The sequence below is a fragment of the Homarus americanus genome, unplaced genomic scaffold (assembly GCF_018991925.1).
Source record: "Homarus americanus isolate GMGI-L3 unplaced genomic scaffold, GMGI_Hamer_2.0 scaffold32550, whole genome shotgun sequence".
Lineage (NCBI taxonomy): Eukaryota > Metazoa > Arthropoda > Malacostraca > Decapoda > Nephropidae > Homarus > Homarus americanus.
Window position 1 is genome coordinate 139,190 of NW_024734754.1, and position 15,613 is coordinate 154,802.

The window sequence follows — 15,613 nt, forward strand, 5'->3', positions numbered from 1 at the left end:
CAAAATATTATCAGTAATGAGAAATCGACCTGTAAATGCTTTGTAAACACTGATGAGAAATGAGACTGAAAATCACTGGTTATATTGGAAATAATCGCTAGAAATACTGTACAGACACAATTGAGAGTGAAAATAGTTGGGAAATATTAGAAACTGGAAATAAGTTATGGAGTTACTGTACAGACATGGATGAGAATGGAAACTGGAAATACTGTTTTGAAAATATTATAGAAACAGAAACTAAAAATCAACCAGGAAATAAACACAAGACAGACAGACAGACAGACAGACAGACAGACAGACAGACAGACAGACAGACTAAGACAGTAGTAAAGATATAAAAAAAATAACCATTCGTTTACTATCTTATTAAAAAATGTATATTATCCTATAAATAATGACCACCCATATATACCATACATCTCGACCGTATATAAAGGAGGTACTCCGGGGATATATAATGTATATATGGAATAATATAGGAGAGGATACAGCGAGTGAGACTGGAGTATTTGGTCATTTATCGCCCCATATAGTAATGTTTATGGAAGGTTGTCATTGTTTGTGTACGTGGTAGTGTAGGTGTGCGTGGTAGTGGAGGTGTACGTGGAAGTGGAGGTGTACGTGAGTGGAGTTTATGTATACGTGGGATTGTATACCGTATGTGCGTTACCACAAGTCAGGTGATGAACAAATTATAGAATGTGGCTCTACCACTATACCATCCACGACAGGCTCTCTCTCTCTCTCTCTCTCTCTCTCTCTCTCTCTCTCTCTCTCTCTCTCTCTCTCTCTCTCTCATGATTGTCTTAATTATATCTTATCACAAAATCACGTCATAAAATTTCGTCATAAAGCCAAAAGTCGTGTCCTGAGGTGGTGAAAAAATATTGTGTGTTAAATAAAAAGGAAAAATAAAAATTGTAAATAATCAAGTAACAACAGAAAGGTCACGAATGGCGATGTGTTTTGGGGGGGGGAAATGTTTTTGTTTTTGTAAAATTTAGGAAAAAAAAATAGTCGCGTTTGTTTATGCATGCATGTGTGTGTGTGTGTGTGTGTGTGTGTGTGTGTGTGTGTGTGTGTGTGTCCATACATCAACACAGCACTAACTCCTCCTCCCTCACACAGCCTGGTGATGGGTCAGTACGTCAATGTGCATGGGCAGGTCATCAGCCACGTTAACATCTCCGGCGTGAGAGTGGAGGACGGAGGCAGCTACTCCTGTACTGCCACCAACACCGCCGCCTCTGTAGTCCACGCCGCCCCTCTCCACGTCTACGGTACGTCCTAAAAGATCGTGAGGGGGGGTGTTTATGTAGGTCAAGGGGTCATGGGTGTTATGTAGGTCATGGGTGGTTTTATGTAGGTCAATTATGTCATGGGTGTGTTTAGGCTAGACAATCTAGGTCATGGGTGTTATGTAGATTAATGGGTCATGGGTGTGTTTAGGTTAGACAATCTAGGTCATGGGTGTTATGTAGGTTAATGGGTCATGGGTGTGTTTAGGTTAGACAATCTAGGTCATGGGTGTTATGTAGGTCAATGGGTCATGGGTGTGTTTATGTAGGTCACCCTGGTAACCTCCCAATGTTATTTTCTCACTTATCTACCTAATGTTCCCCCACAGGCCATCCCTCAACAGGTCACCCTTTAATAGGTCCCCCTTCAGCAGGTCACCCCTTAATATGTCCCCTTCAACAGGTCAACCCCTTAACAGGTCCCTCTTCAACAGGTCAACCCCTTGACAGGTCCCCCTTCAACAGGTCAACCCCTTAATAGGTCCTCCTTCAACAGGTCACCCCTTAATAGGTCCCCCTTCAACAGGTCAACCCCTTAACAGGTCCCCCTTCAACAGGTCACTAATCTACCTGGTGTCCCTCCCTCTCACAGGTCACCACTCAACAGGTCACTCATCTACCTGGTGTCCCTCCCTCTCACAGGTCACCACTCAACAGGTCCCCCTTCAACAGGTCACTTAATAGGTCCCCCTTCAACAGGTCAACCCCTTAACAGGTCCCCCTTCAACAGGTCACTCATCTACCTGGTGTCCCTCCCTCTCACAACAGTCACCACTCCCTCCAATAGGTCACTCATCTACCTGGTGTCCCTCCCTCTCACAGGTCACCACTCAACAGGTCACCACTCAACAGGTCCCCCTTCAACAGGTCACTCATCTACCTAGTGTCCCTCCCTCTCACAGGTCACCACTCAACAGGTCCCCCTTCAACAGGTCACTCATCTACCCAGTGTCCCTCCCTCTCACAGGTCACCACTCAACAGGTCACCACTCAACAGGTCCCCCTTCAACAGGTCACTCATCTACCTGGTGTCCTTCCCCTCACAGGTCGTCCCCACGTGCGTCCAATGGGCCCCATGTCAGCGGTGGCAGGAGAGACCTTCACTGTTAGGTGTCCTGTGGCCGGCTACCCCATCAGCTCCATCTCTTGGGCCAAAAGTGAGTCACACGCAACCATACACGCAAGACACACGCAAAACAGGCACACTCAAGCAACTAAAGCAAACTATGTACGTAAGAATGACACGCTAAAATTTGCACACACAAAAAGTAACATTCAAACATTGAACCTTGTACGCAAAAGACACTCGCAACTATGCACGCAAAAAGTTACACACAACAATCCACGCAAAGTATCCATTCTTTATCGAACCCTAAAATAGCCTTCGAGTAACATTATATAAACCCTTAAATTGTGTCTTTCCCCCAAATCGTCCCTAAATGGTCAATACAAAACCCCATTAATTCATCCTAAAAACCCTTTCAGGTCTTTTTACCTACCATGGCATTATCATGTTATTATTAGTTCTACCATGAACACTCCCATGATCCTTTCTACCAAGACACTACCATAATATCTCACCTCATTATCCAACCAACGATGATATATATACACTCTCTCTCTCTCTCTCTCTCTCTCTCTCTCTCTCTCCCTCTCCGCTACCATGGTCGGCATCACCCCTTCCCTCCCTATCGTTAATTATACCTTTTTCTTGTGAATAATGGCTGGCGAGTATATACCAAAAGGGGAAACGAAAACTCACAACTAGCAACACACTGCTGACATCTGTATATACCAAGAGAAACACAAACACCTTGCTTCTAATGTGTTCCTGTTAAGTGTATATACCTGTAAGAACACAAGTCTACAGTTAACAACACAAAAGATATACCTTATAACTGTATATACCAGAAGGAACATGAATATACAGTTACTAACATTAATTATACGTTTCTGTTAATTGTATATACCTGTAAGAACACAAGTCTACAGTTAACAACACAAAAGATATACCTTATAACTGTATATACCAGAAGGAACACGAATATACAGTTACTAACATTAATTATACGTTTTTGTTAATTGTATATACCTGAGAGAACACAAGCTCTACAGTTAACAACACAAGAGATATACCTTATACCCTGTAATTGTATATACATCTTGAAAACATTACTCCATCATCAACAACACGATATATATATATACCTGTCTGGTGGGTTATATATATATACTAAGGGAAATATTTCAGACCCAATGTTATACCAACAGGATATATACAGTATATATACCAATCAGTTGTGTCTGTAAAGGCGTATACACCAATTATATACTAGTACCGGGTTATGTTTTACCAATACAGTTATCAACACTATATATACCTATATGTAGTATATATGTACTAAATAAGTCTTTCAAACACAGTTACCAACACAAAGTACACACCTCACCTGTTTTTAGTCATATATATCAACAATATATAAAAAATCTTCCTAACCACAATTACCAACACAAAAAAAAAATATCTTCTTAACCACTATTACCAACACAAAGTACAAACCTTCCAATTTTTATATACGAATTATATACGAGTAAATCTCCCGCAATCACTATACCAATTACGTATAAACACACATTTCACCTCCACATTTACCAAACACCGATAAAATTACTTCAGTGATTAGCAATATCATTAAGGTGAGATCAGTCAGGTAACCCAAGCCTCACTCTACTGGCCGATCATAGTAAAAGATGAATAAATTAACAGACAAAAATGGGACCTTTAGTAGTGGTTGAGTGTTGTTATTAATGAGTTAAAATGACTAGTAGGTTATTCATGCTTTGTGTTATTCACTATGATGGGATTAGAGAAAGGAAGTGACCTACTGAGCGAATAATCAGTATCCCTGTACGTGCCTTTGTCCATTTCATGTGTACGTGGACGACATATAAGGACAACTGGCTACATGAGCATTTTAACACACCTCAGTTCTAACCCTTAAGAGGAAAAGACTAATACTATATCGACATCAAAATCTCAATCTCTCTCTCTCTCTCTCTCTCTCTCTCTCTCTCTCTCTCTCTCTCTCTCTCTCTCTTTATAAACTCATACCGCTCAGTCCATTTTTCAATTGCAATTCTGTCGTTTCAATCTGTTTCGCTTCGATTTTCTGTTTGTGACAACTTACCAACCAGTCAGCCGCATTTACCTGTGCAGTGATGCCAGACTTCGCTCTGTATGTTAGTTGTATTGGTTTCTGATACTGTGTGCCATAGATGTCAGGGTGTGTGTGTGTGTGTGTGTGTGTGTGTGTGTGTGTGTGTGTGTGTGTGTGTGTGTGTTTTGTTGTTCTAATAACTGTGATCATTAGAGAGTTTTAACTTCATTGTCACTTATTGTAGTTGTTTTTGTGCTACGTGCCTGTCCTTGTTACCTGTCTGTTCTTGTTACGTGTCTGTCCTTGTGTTATTGTTACGTGTCTGCCTTTGTTACGCGTCTGTCTTTGTTACGTGTCTGCCCTTGTTACGTGTCTGCCCTTGATACGTGTCTGTCCTTGTTATGTATCTGTCCTTGTTACGTGCATACCTGTTCTTGTCATTTATGTAATTGTTCTTGATACCTGCCTACCTACCTGCCTACTTACTAGTCGTTATCACCTACGTACCTGTCCTTGTTATCTAAGTACCTATCTGTCCCCTACATACCTGTCCATATTAACTACGTACATATCCTCACATGTCTTCCGCCAACACAGTTGATCGTTTTGTTTACATGTCCATCATCATCATGAGCCGTAAACAGTAAGAGAACAAGGTTACACACCAGAGATGACGTCACAGACCAAACAAACAGTCACCCTTTAAATTTATCCCGTTTTCTGTATTCGCTTAATTCTTCGTATCAATTTGTTCTTTTTTTCAGCTTTTGAAGATAGTAACTAATTATTATTGCAAAGGTGAACGAAAAAATAATAATTGTGAGTGTTCATTGTGAGTCAGACTGTCGAGTATTTAATAATTCTCAAAAACCCTCCAGTTATGCATTTTCCATTGATTCCCGCCAAAATATTCCTCAATAACAAGATTACAGACGTGTTCCAAGTATTAATATCTGGTTTATTTTCTTCTCCTGGCCGATACTTGGGTTGTTAAGTGAGGATTTTTTTTTTCATCGTCAGTTCCAGAATGATAACTGAATTGGATTTTCATTTTGAACAATTCTTGGAGTTGAAAGTTGTCAGTTTAGATCACAGGTAGTGTCAAAATGATAATCTGACCTTCTATTATTATAAACACGGTGAAGGTTATTTGGTTTACATCTACAACACCTGTGACCTCTGACGTATAAACACGGTGAAGATAATTTAGTTTACATCTACAACACCTGTTACCTCTGACGTATAAACACGGTGAAGATAATTTAGTTTACATCTACAACACATGTGACCTCTGATGTATAAACACGGTGAAGATAATTTAGTTTACATCTACAACACCTGTGACCTCTGAAGTATAAACACGGTGAAGGTAATTTAATTTACATCTACAACACCTGTGACCTCTGACGTATAAACACGGTGAAGATAATTTAGTTCACATCAACAACACCTGTGACCTCTGACATAATTAAAGATGCATTACCGAATTGTAGTATCAAATAGCGTAGGAATTGTAACGTTGAGTAGAAACAATTACATAAATAAGATGGCTTAACAGCTTCGACAGACCAATAATAAAAAACAGAGCTACAGGTAGACAAATTACAGGTATGGTAATTAATGGAATACAGTGTTTGTAATAACTAAAACTATTCATGTTAATGTATACTGGTTAAAGTAATTCCTAATACCAACACTCCACGTATATACCCATTTGACCAACCATTAAATCACCATACTTTAACTACCTTACTGGCTTCAATAACTATCGCTGAAGACCCAAACAAGGATGTAATTAATAACATCAACAGGTAATTACTTGACAAAATACACAAGAAAAAATAATTACAAAATTTCACTCTTTTTGACGTCAATCACCTGTACCTTGTGGCAATTAGCAGGTGTTATGGGTCTCTTGTCACATGGTTGGGAGAAGGTATTTCCTACACCTGTTGAACTCTAGCATCTGTAAGGCACATGTCACCTGTTTGTAACCATAATGATTGGTTCTCTACTGCACCAACCACCTGTTGCCTCACTCTGACCCACCTGTTGCCTCACTCTGACCCACCTGTTGCCTCACTCTGACCCACCTGTTGCCTCACTCTGACCCACCTGTTGCCTCACTCTGACCCACCTGTTGCCTCACTCTAAACTACCTGTTACTTCACTCTGACCCACCTGTTGCTTCATACTTCACCACCTGTTGCCTCACTCTGAACCACCTGTTGTTTCACTCTGAACCACCTGGTGCTTCACCCTGCATCATTAGTTACCTCATGCTGAACCACCTGTTGCTTCACTTTATACCACCTGTTGCATCATACTGCACCACCTGTTGCTTCATACTGCACCACATGTTGCCTCACCCTGCACCACCTGTTAGTTCACTCTGCGCCACCTGTTGCTTCAAATTGCATCCCTATCTTGCCTCATGCTGCACCACCTGTTGATTCGCTCTATACTTCCTGTCGCCTCACCCTACACCATCTGACTCTCTCTCTCTCTCTCGTCTTTACCTATCGTCGGTTTCTTCTCTTCTGTACCAGCTGTTATCCACCTATTCTCTACAGCTGGTCAAAAGTTAACAGGCTGTTATCTCTCTACCCTCTACAGGTGGTCAAAAGTTAACCATCTGTTCTCTCTACTCTCTACAGGTGGTCAAAAGTTAACCAGCTGTTATCTCTCTACCCTCTACAGGTGGTCAAACGTTAACCAGCTGTTCTCTCTACTCTCTACAGGTGGTCAAAAGTTAACCAGCTGTTATCTCTCTACCCTCTACAGGTGGTCAAAAGTTAACCAGCTGTTATCTCTCTACCCTCTACAGGTGGTCAAAGTTAACCAGCTGTTATCTTCTACTCTCTACAGTTGGTCAAAAGCTATCCAGCTGTTATCTCTACCTCTACAGGTGGTCAAAAGTTAACCAGCTTGTTATCTCTACCCTCAGCAGGTGTCAAAAGCTAACCATCTGTTCTCTTTCTACTTCTACAGCTGGTCAAAAGTTAACCAGCTGTTATCTCTACTCCCCACAGGTGGTCAAACTAACCAGCTGTTATCTCTTCATCTCTCTTACAGGTGGTCAAACGTTAACCAGCTGTTATCTCTCTACCCTCTACAGGTGGTCAAAAGTTAACCAGTTGTTATTCTTCACCTCTACAGGTGGTCAAAAAGTTAACCATCTGTTCTTCTACTTCTACAGGTGGTCAAAAGTTAACCAGCTGTTATCTTCTACTCTCTACAGCTGGTCAAAGTTAACCAGTTGTTATCTCTACTCCTACAGGTGGTCAAAAGTTAACCAGTTGTTATCTTCTCTACCTCTACAGGTGGTCAAAGTTAACCATCTGTTCTTCTCATTTCTACAGCTGGTCAAACGTTAACCAGCTGTCATCTCTACTCTCACAGGTGGTCATAAAGTTAACCAGCTGTTATCTCTACCCTCTACAGGTAGGTCAAAAGTTAACCAGCTGTTATCTTCACCCTCTACAGGTGGTCAAAAGTTAACCATCTGTTCTTCTATTTCTACAGCTGGTCAAACGTTAACCAGCTGTTATCTCTACTTCTACAGGTGGTCAAAAGTTAACTAGCTGTTATCTCTACCTCTACAGGTGGTCAAAAGTTAACTGGCTGTTATCTCTACCTCTCTACAGGTGGTCAAACGTTAACCAGCTGTTATCTCTACTCTCTTACAGGTGGTCAAACGTTAACCAGTTGTTATCTCTACCTCTAAGCAGGTGGTCAAAAGTTAACCAGTTAAGTTATCTTCTAATACCCTCTACAGGTGGTCAAAAGTTAACCATCTGTTCTTCTACTTACAGGTGGTCAAAAGTTAACCAGCTGTTATCCACCTATTCTCTACAGATGGTCAAAAGTTAACCAGCTGTTATCTCTCTACCCTCTACAGCTGATCAAAAGTTAACCAGCTGTTATATCTCTACCCTCTACAGGTGGTCAAACGTTAACCAGCTGTTATCTCTCTACCCTCTACAGGTGGTCGGACGTTACCTATAAACAGACGACAAGTGGTCTCAACGGATGGGGAGTTGGTAATTACACAGGTGACCCGCAACGCTGATGAGGGCGACTACACCTGTACTGCCACCAACAAGCACGGCCACGCCTCCTCCCAGTCCCTCCCTCTCAGAGTCGTCGGTAAGTTCCTATGGGCCTCTCCTGCTCCTCCTGCTCCTCCTCCTCCTCCTCCTCCTCCTCCTCCTCCTCCTCTTCCTCTTCCTCCTCCTCCTTCGTCAGTCCTCCGCACGTCATTCCTAACAGGGTGTTGAGTGCTATCTGCTGTTGTCGATTTTTTCTTAGAGGATGAGTCTGGGATTACTTGGCAAGAATGACACAGGCTGCTGCTCTTGGCTAGAATGACACAGGCTGCTGCTCTTGGCTAGAATGACACAGGCTGCCACCAACGATATTTCCAGGTTAAGTTATAGGTGTATGGTTGGTTCATGTTGTTGCAGTAAGTCTCACAGGTTTGATGACCTGTACAGGGCAGTGCGGATATAGTACACTGTATATTTTTTTTTGTTTTACGGTACACAGGGAGCCAATATGGAGCCATAGCACTCGACCGCACTTCACTCCTCCCATCTATAGAGTTAGGTATCCAATCACAGCTGGGTGGAGTGTACCCTGGTACGAACCAATGACCCTTAGGAAAGAATGCGAGCACTAAATCCACTCGGCCACCCACCACCCTTACAAAGAAAAAACTCCCATTCAATCTACGAAAAAAAACAAAAACAAAATTAAACATCATCAAAGGTTAACAGAAAACGGAACTCCATAAAAAAAACACACACACAAAAACGGGTTCCTGAAAACGGCGTAACCCATAAAGCCAGTGGGGGTGAGGGAAGGGGAGGAAGGGGGCGAAGGTGTTGGGGAAGAGGGAAGGTGGAAGAGACAGGTGTGAGATAAATAGAGGGGGGAGGGTGAAGGATGTAGGGAAAGTGGAAAGGAAGCAGAGGGGAGGGGAAAGGAGGAGGGGTGGAAGAGGGGTGAGGAGGAGGATGAGGGGGTGAGAAAGGTGGGGGGGTGAGAGGTGAGGGAGAAGAGTGGGGAGGGTGAGGGGTGAGAGAGGGGACCGGGATTAAAGAGGGAGCCAGGAAGGGTACTGGGGAGGGTGAGGGGGAGAGATGGAGGAAAGGAGGGAGAGAGGGAGGAAGGGAGAGGAGAGGACCGGGGAGGGAGGGAGAGGAGAGGACCGGGGAGGGAGGGGGTAGTGTCCCCATTAACCTGATGGCCGTAGCATCGATCGTCTCTTCATTCAGTCCAATAATCGTCTGTCAACACTATAAGCTGATTGGATGGCACATACGGACTGGCTAATCCCTCTCTGCTCAATGACCGCACATCACTACTTCCTCTAGATCCCGGTGACTGCCGCGCCGGGTAGGATGATTGTTCCGTGTGTAATGGCCCTCGGGTATGATATGGCCTTACGTGTAATAGCTCTTAAGTATGATTTGATCTTACGTGAAATAATAATCGGGTATATTATAGTCTTTACGTGTTAATGGCTCTTAAGTATGATGAGTGTCGAGTATGATTATTGATGATGTTATAGATACGGGTGTTCTAGGTATGATGATTGAGTATGAGTATTATAGGCGTATTGTAAAAGAACCTTATAGGTATGATGAAGTAAGTATAATTATTGTATGTATAAGATAAGCGTACAAAGTATCTTAACTGATCAAGTATAATTATCACCATTAGTATACCAAGCTTCAGGCGTTCCAGGCACGATAACTATCAAGTATGATTAATATTATTGGAGTAATAAGACTCGACCGTCCTATGTATGATAACTTAAGGATGATTATTAAAGAATTAGTGTATTAAAGGTGTACTAATTCAAGGTATACTAATTGTTGAGTATGATAAGAATTGGGATAATTTTTAATAATTCTCTAAAAAATATTAGAATTATATACGAGTCATGCCGAAAACGTCACAGTACCTGAACAGTAACGAGATAGGAAATACCTAACGTTAACGAATGGCTGAGCAACGTTAATTACTTGGTGATTTCATGACCGCAGGTAACCTATAACCTGGCCTCGTGAATAGCCGGGAAACTTTGAAATTGATGAGCAGGTAAAAAACGGGAATGTTGGTGAAAATTGGTGCGTTGCCGAAAATTGGTGCGTTGCCGAAAATTGGTGCGTTGCCGAAAACTGGTGCGTTGCCGAAAACTGGTGCGTTTCCTAATACAGTACTGACGAGTTTGTACAAATTGGTGTACTTACAAAAAACTGACGAACTTGCGAAAGAAAAATGGCGCATTTGCAAATACTACTGAGTTTGTTAAAAATAAATCGTACTTGCAAAACATTAGGTGGATGTAAAATACTGAAAAGCTTATATAATGAGGCGAGTGGTGAAAAACTTTGGAAAATGGAAAAAAAAATGGCACGTTTGCAAAAATTAGTGGGCGAATTATAGGGTGAATGTGCGAAATTAGTGCCCCTTAGAATTTTGCTAAATATGCGTTATTGACATCTATGCAAAAACCCGGAAGTCAAGTAATATTAGCGAACGTGAGATACCGTCTAAACTTTAAAATTGGCGAATCTACATGAACAACTGTAAAATTAGCGAGTCTTCTAAAAATTGGCGAAGCAACGTAATTGTCAATCTAGCAATCCTGTTGAGTTAAAAAAAAAAGTCTTTTCTGTGAATAATAATGACGATATTCTCAGACGATCCTAAATTACGGCGTGTAATATTATGCGTCTTAATTACTTTATAGAACTAATTAAAGTCCGAGAGACAGAGAGAGAAAATGTTAACTCTTTAAATTAATCTGTATCAGGATGAGAGAGAGAGACAGAGAGAGAGAGAGAGAGAGAGAGAGAGAGAGAGAGAGTCATGTTTCTATTCGCATCACTTCCATCCTTTGATAATAATAATAACAACAACAACTTATAGGTCATCTACCCTCAGTGTCGGGAGGCTAAATATATAATTACTATAACTCACATTTTTGTATTTCCTCTTATATAAAAACATCATTTTTATTGGCCAAATCTTTTATCCTCTGTTATAAAAATATTTTTTATTGGTTAAAACTGAGCGCTAGAGGCGTGGCCATGTGAACCCTCTATTCTTAATTGCTAATCAGTGAACGAATATATTCCCCCAATAATACATACATAAACACACATGTATGTATGTATGTATGTATGTATGTATGTATGTATATATATACCCCCTGTTTCTATGTATGTATGTATGTATATACCCCCTGTATATATGTATGTATGTACCGCATGTATGTATGTATAGGTCAGGTGTTTCCCATGAATATACATGGCTGATAATGGCGAATTTCTATGAGTTAAAAATGCAAATTCTCCGCCATAACCCGAGATACGTCGTTATAAATATAGCGGAGGCGTTAAATTACTGCTAAATGAGACAATTTCTATCTCTGGAGAGTTAAATGGCACGCCGGTGTACTATGTATTAGGTCTCTCTCTCTCTCTCTCTCTCTCTCTCTCTCTCTCTCTCGTCTTTAGGTAATTCAGGTACACACACAATCATCGAAACGTGAATTCTACCACTACTACCTTACCATCCCCCACCACCACACACTACCACCACCACCACCACCACCACCCACTACCACCACCCACCACCACACACTACCGTCCACCACCACCCACCCTCATCACTCTTTTTCTCCCTCTCTTTATTCCCTGGGAGCCATAAATGTGTCACCAGCCCCGCCCATCTATACACACAATAACAGTTGAGATATTTTACGGCGTTTCATCTTTCTTTCTTTATCCTTTTTTTTTTAACCGAGAGGAAATTTATGGATCTCTTTTGTCGGCTTTGTACGTGATCAATGCTGGTCTAACCTGCTTCCTATTGTATAAGATATGATACATGACTTCCTGACTTGACCTGACCTGAAGTGATCAGATCCTTCACTACTTATTGTATTAGTGATATATGACCTGGCTTGACCTGACCCCTCATTACTTATTGTATAACACGAGTGATATATGACCTCCTGACTTGACATGACCTAACCTGACCCCTCACTACTTGTACAACACGAGTGATATATGACCTATCCTGACCTGACCCCTCATTACCTATTGTATAACACTCGAGTGACATATGACCTGGCCTGATCTGACCTGACTTGGACTTGAGTCACTTGTGCCTAATCTGTGTAACTTATGCTAATCTGAAATATAAGTTCGCGAAAGAGTCTATTTTTTCTCGTTTTATCTTCTTTTCGCAGTCAAATACTTTAGTGTTCTTAGACCTCAAACTCACAAACTAAACCAAAATTCTTCGTTAATTTAGCACTTAAAAAAATATCAAAAATAAGAAGATATAACAAAATCAAAATGACAAGAGCAATCAGGGGTATTTTTTTTTAATATCAATAGTATCTTTCAATAATATCAACAGTCATTTCGTTCACATAGATATCAAGTTATCCCGAAATACCAACCTTCGCATTCAACCAAACCTAACCTAACCTAACCTAACCAAACCTAACCTAACCTAACCTAAGCCATCATGATCTCACTCACGCACTATGGGTGACAAATATACAAACCTGCCATGGCGTAAAACATTTGTGTCCACGTTTCGGTAAATCTCTATTTTCTGTTGACAAGATTAATATCTGTATCGATGGAGATATTTAGTCCGTAAAATTGTCATCCACGTTCACATTGATTCAGCGTTAAATATAGACAATGGGGGTTTCATAATGTCCATAGGCAGTATAGATACACACACAATGTACACACAGACAGTTCAGGTTCAGTATATAACCAACGTAAACATAGACAGTGTATATATAATATGTACATGGCAAATACAGGTATGAAAACGATGGTAAACAAAGCCATCACAAGCATATACCAAACCACCCAACTTATTTCACCTGAAGATTAGCCACCCTATAGCTAACCTAACCTAACCGAACCATACCTAGTCTAGCCTAACCTAGTCTAACCTAACCTAACCCTCAGACAGTGTTAGGGGTGTATAATCTTCAGTTGAATCTTCTATACTTCGCCTACTCACTATTGCATTTATTCCCTGTTGAGAGAGAGAGAGAGAGAGAGAGAGAGAGAGAGAGAGAGAGAGAGAGAGAATAACACAAAGATATGAAGACAAAGAGGAAAAAAAAACGTTAAGGAGAATAGAGGCAGGGGAAGGAAATAAGATAATTGAACACTAGAAGAAAATAAGAGAAAAACATTTTTTATTTGTTTACAGAAGAGAAAAATACAAGACAACAAAGAGAAAATAATTGTAGAGTAAAATATTGAACGAATGACGAAGTTACTGCTAAAAACTGTCTCATAATACCGTTTTCTTTTACCACAAAAAACATTATTACCATGGCAACACTTGGTCAAATTTGGCAAGATGTGAAGCAAGAACTTTAGCATGTGGTTCTTGATACAAGTTAATCATACCTAACAAGTTCACTTCATTAGCGAGTCATTCTGGGGACATACAGAGAGAGAGAGAGAGAGAGAGAGAGAGAGAGAGAGAGAGAGAGAGAGAGAGAGAGAGAGAGAGAGATAAACAGACAGAGACAAGCAAACGATCAGAAAAACAAACAAGCAGAGACATACAGACTAACAGACAGACATACAGACTGACAGACAAACAAACAGACAGAAATTACCAATAACAACATTTTACACACAGGTGCTATGAGAATAACAAGAGCAAGTTATTAAAGATTCTGAGAGAGAGAGAGAGAGAGAGAGAGAGAGAGAGAGAGAGAGAACAAAACAAGAGGAGAATCAAATACTAAGAGAAAGAGAGAAAGTTTATAGTACATTTTTTTCTCCGTCAGAAGGGACTGTGGTGGTCAGGTCTTCTTACGGGGTTAATAAAAAGCGTGCCGAGGGGAACTCCGAAGTCGGCTCAAAAATCAATCTTTCGTCGACCAAGTTTGATTCCTTGACGCTCCAATACACGTGGACCAAACGCTTCTGTTATGATGGGAGGGAGGGAGAGGTCGGAGGGTAGGAGGGAAGGAAGGAGAATGGGAGGGAGGAGAGGGTGAGAGGGAGGGGGAAGATGAGAAAAGATGGGAAGGGAGAAGGAAGGAGGAAACACGAGCAGGGGTGAGTAAGGGAAAGATTGGGGGAGGGGAGGTAATGCGGGAAGAAAGGGAAATAGGAAGGGGAGAAAGAGACAGGAAGAAGGAAGAAGAGGGTTAGAAAGATGGGGAAGAGGAAGAAAGGAGAGGGAAAGAGGGAAGGAGGAAAGGGAGGAAGGAAAGGAAGAAAGGGAAAGAAAGTGAGGAGCAAGAAAGTAGAGGGAGGGAAGGTGGGAAAGGAATACGAAGAGGGAAAGAGTGAGAAGAGAGAGAGATGGAAGGTGAGGGAGAAGGAAGGGGGAGAAGGCAAGAAGCAGAGATGGGGGAGAGAAGTTAAGATGCAGAATGGATGAGAGGTGAAGATAGAAAAGGAGAGAGATGGAGAGAATCGGCAATAGGATAAGAAAGGGCGAGACACTAAATGAGACAAACGAAAACAAGAGAGAGAGAAAGAGGTACAGAGAAAGAGAGAGAAAATGAGAATGAGAATAAAAAAGCGAGAGGGACAGTGAAAGAATGAGAAAAAGAAAGAGAAAGAGAGAGAAAGATAGAAAGACAGACAGCAAGAGACAAAAGAGAATGGCAGACTGACAAGCAATTATTGGAAAACCAGACGCGATTGATTATCATATTCCAAATTAATTAGAGAAGGATAGATAATGAGACATAAACACAGTAAATATAGTGAGTGAGAGAGAGAGAGAGAGAGAGATGCTAATAAGAACAGGGGAGAAAGGGACAAATTCACAACACACTCGGAGTAAGAGACACTCACAACACACTTAGAGAAAAGAACACACTCACAACACACTCAGAGACACACAGCACACATAGAGAAAGGGACACACTCACAACACACTTAGAGAAAGAGAACACACTCACAACACAGAGAAAGAAACACACTCACAAAACACATGGAGAAAAAAGGCACTCACAAACCACTAAGTTCTTCCACGAGTCAATCAACATTATCAAAATTAACGAAAACTGTCAACCTGAAGAGCGGAAATTGCAATTAATACGACACGCGGGCTGACGTCACCCAGGTG

The 15,613-nt window shown here is 41.2% G+C and overlaps 1 protein-coding gene across 1 annotated transcript in view; it reads left to right on the plus strand.

Moving 5' to 3' along the window:
* Window positions 1-1,136: 1,136 nt before the first annotated feature.
* LOC121870483 (Down syndrome cell adhesion molecule-like protein Dscam2) overlaps window positions 1,137-15,613 on the plus strand; it is a 66,380-nt gene continuing 51,903 nt past the window's right edge. The window contains 3 exon segments of the mRNA XM_042372317.1: window positions 1,137-1,283; window positions 2,348-2,458; window positions 8,447-8,608. Of these exon segments, the coding sequence (XP_042228251.1) occupies window positions 1,139-1,283; window positions 2,348-2,458; window positions 8,447-8,608 (418 nt within the window). The 5' untranslated portion in view covers window positions 1,137-1,138.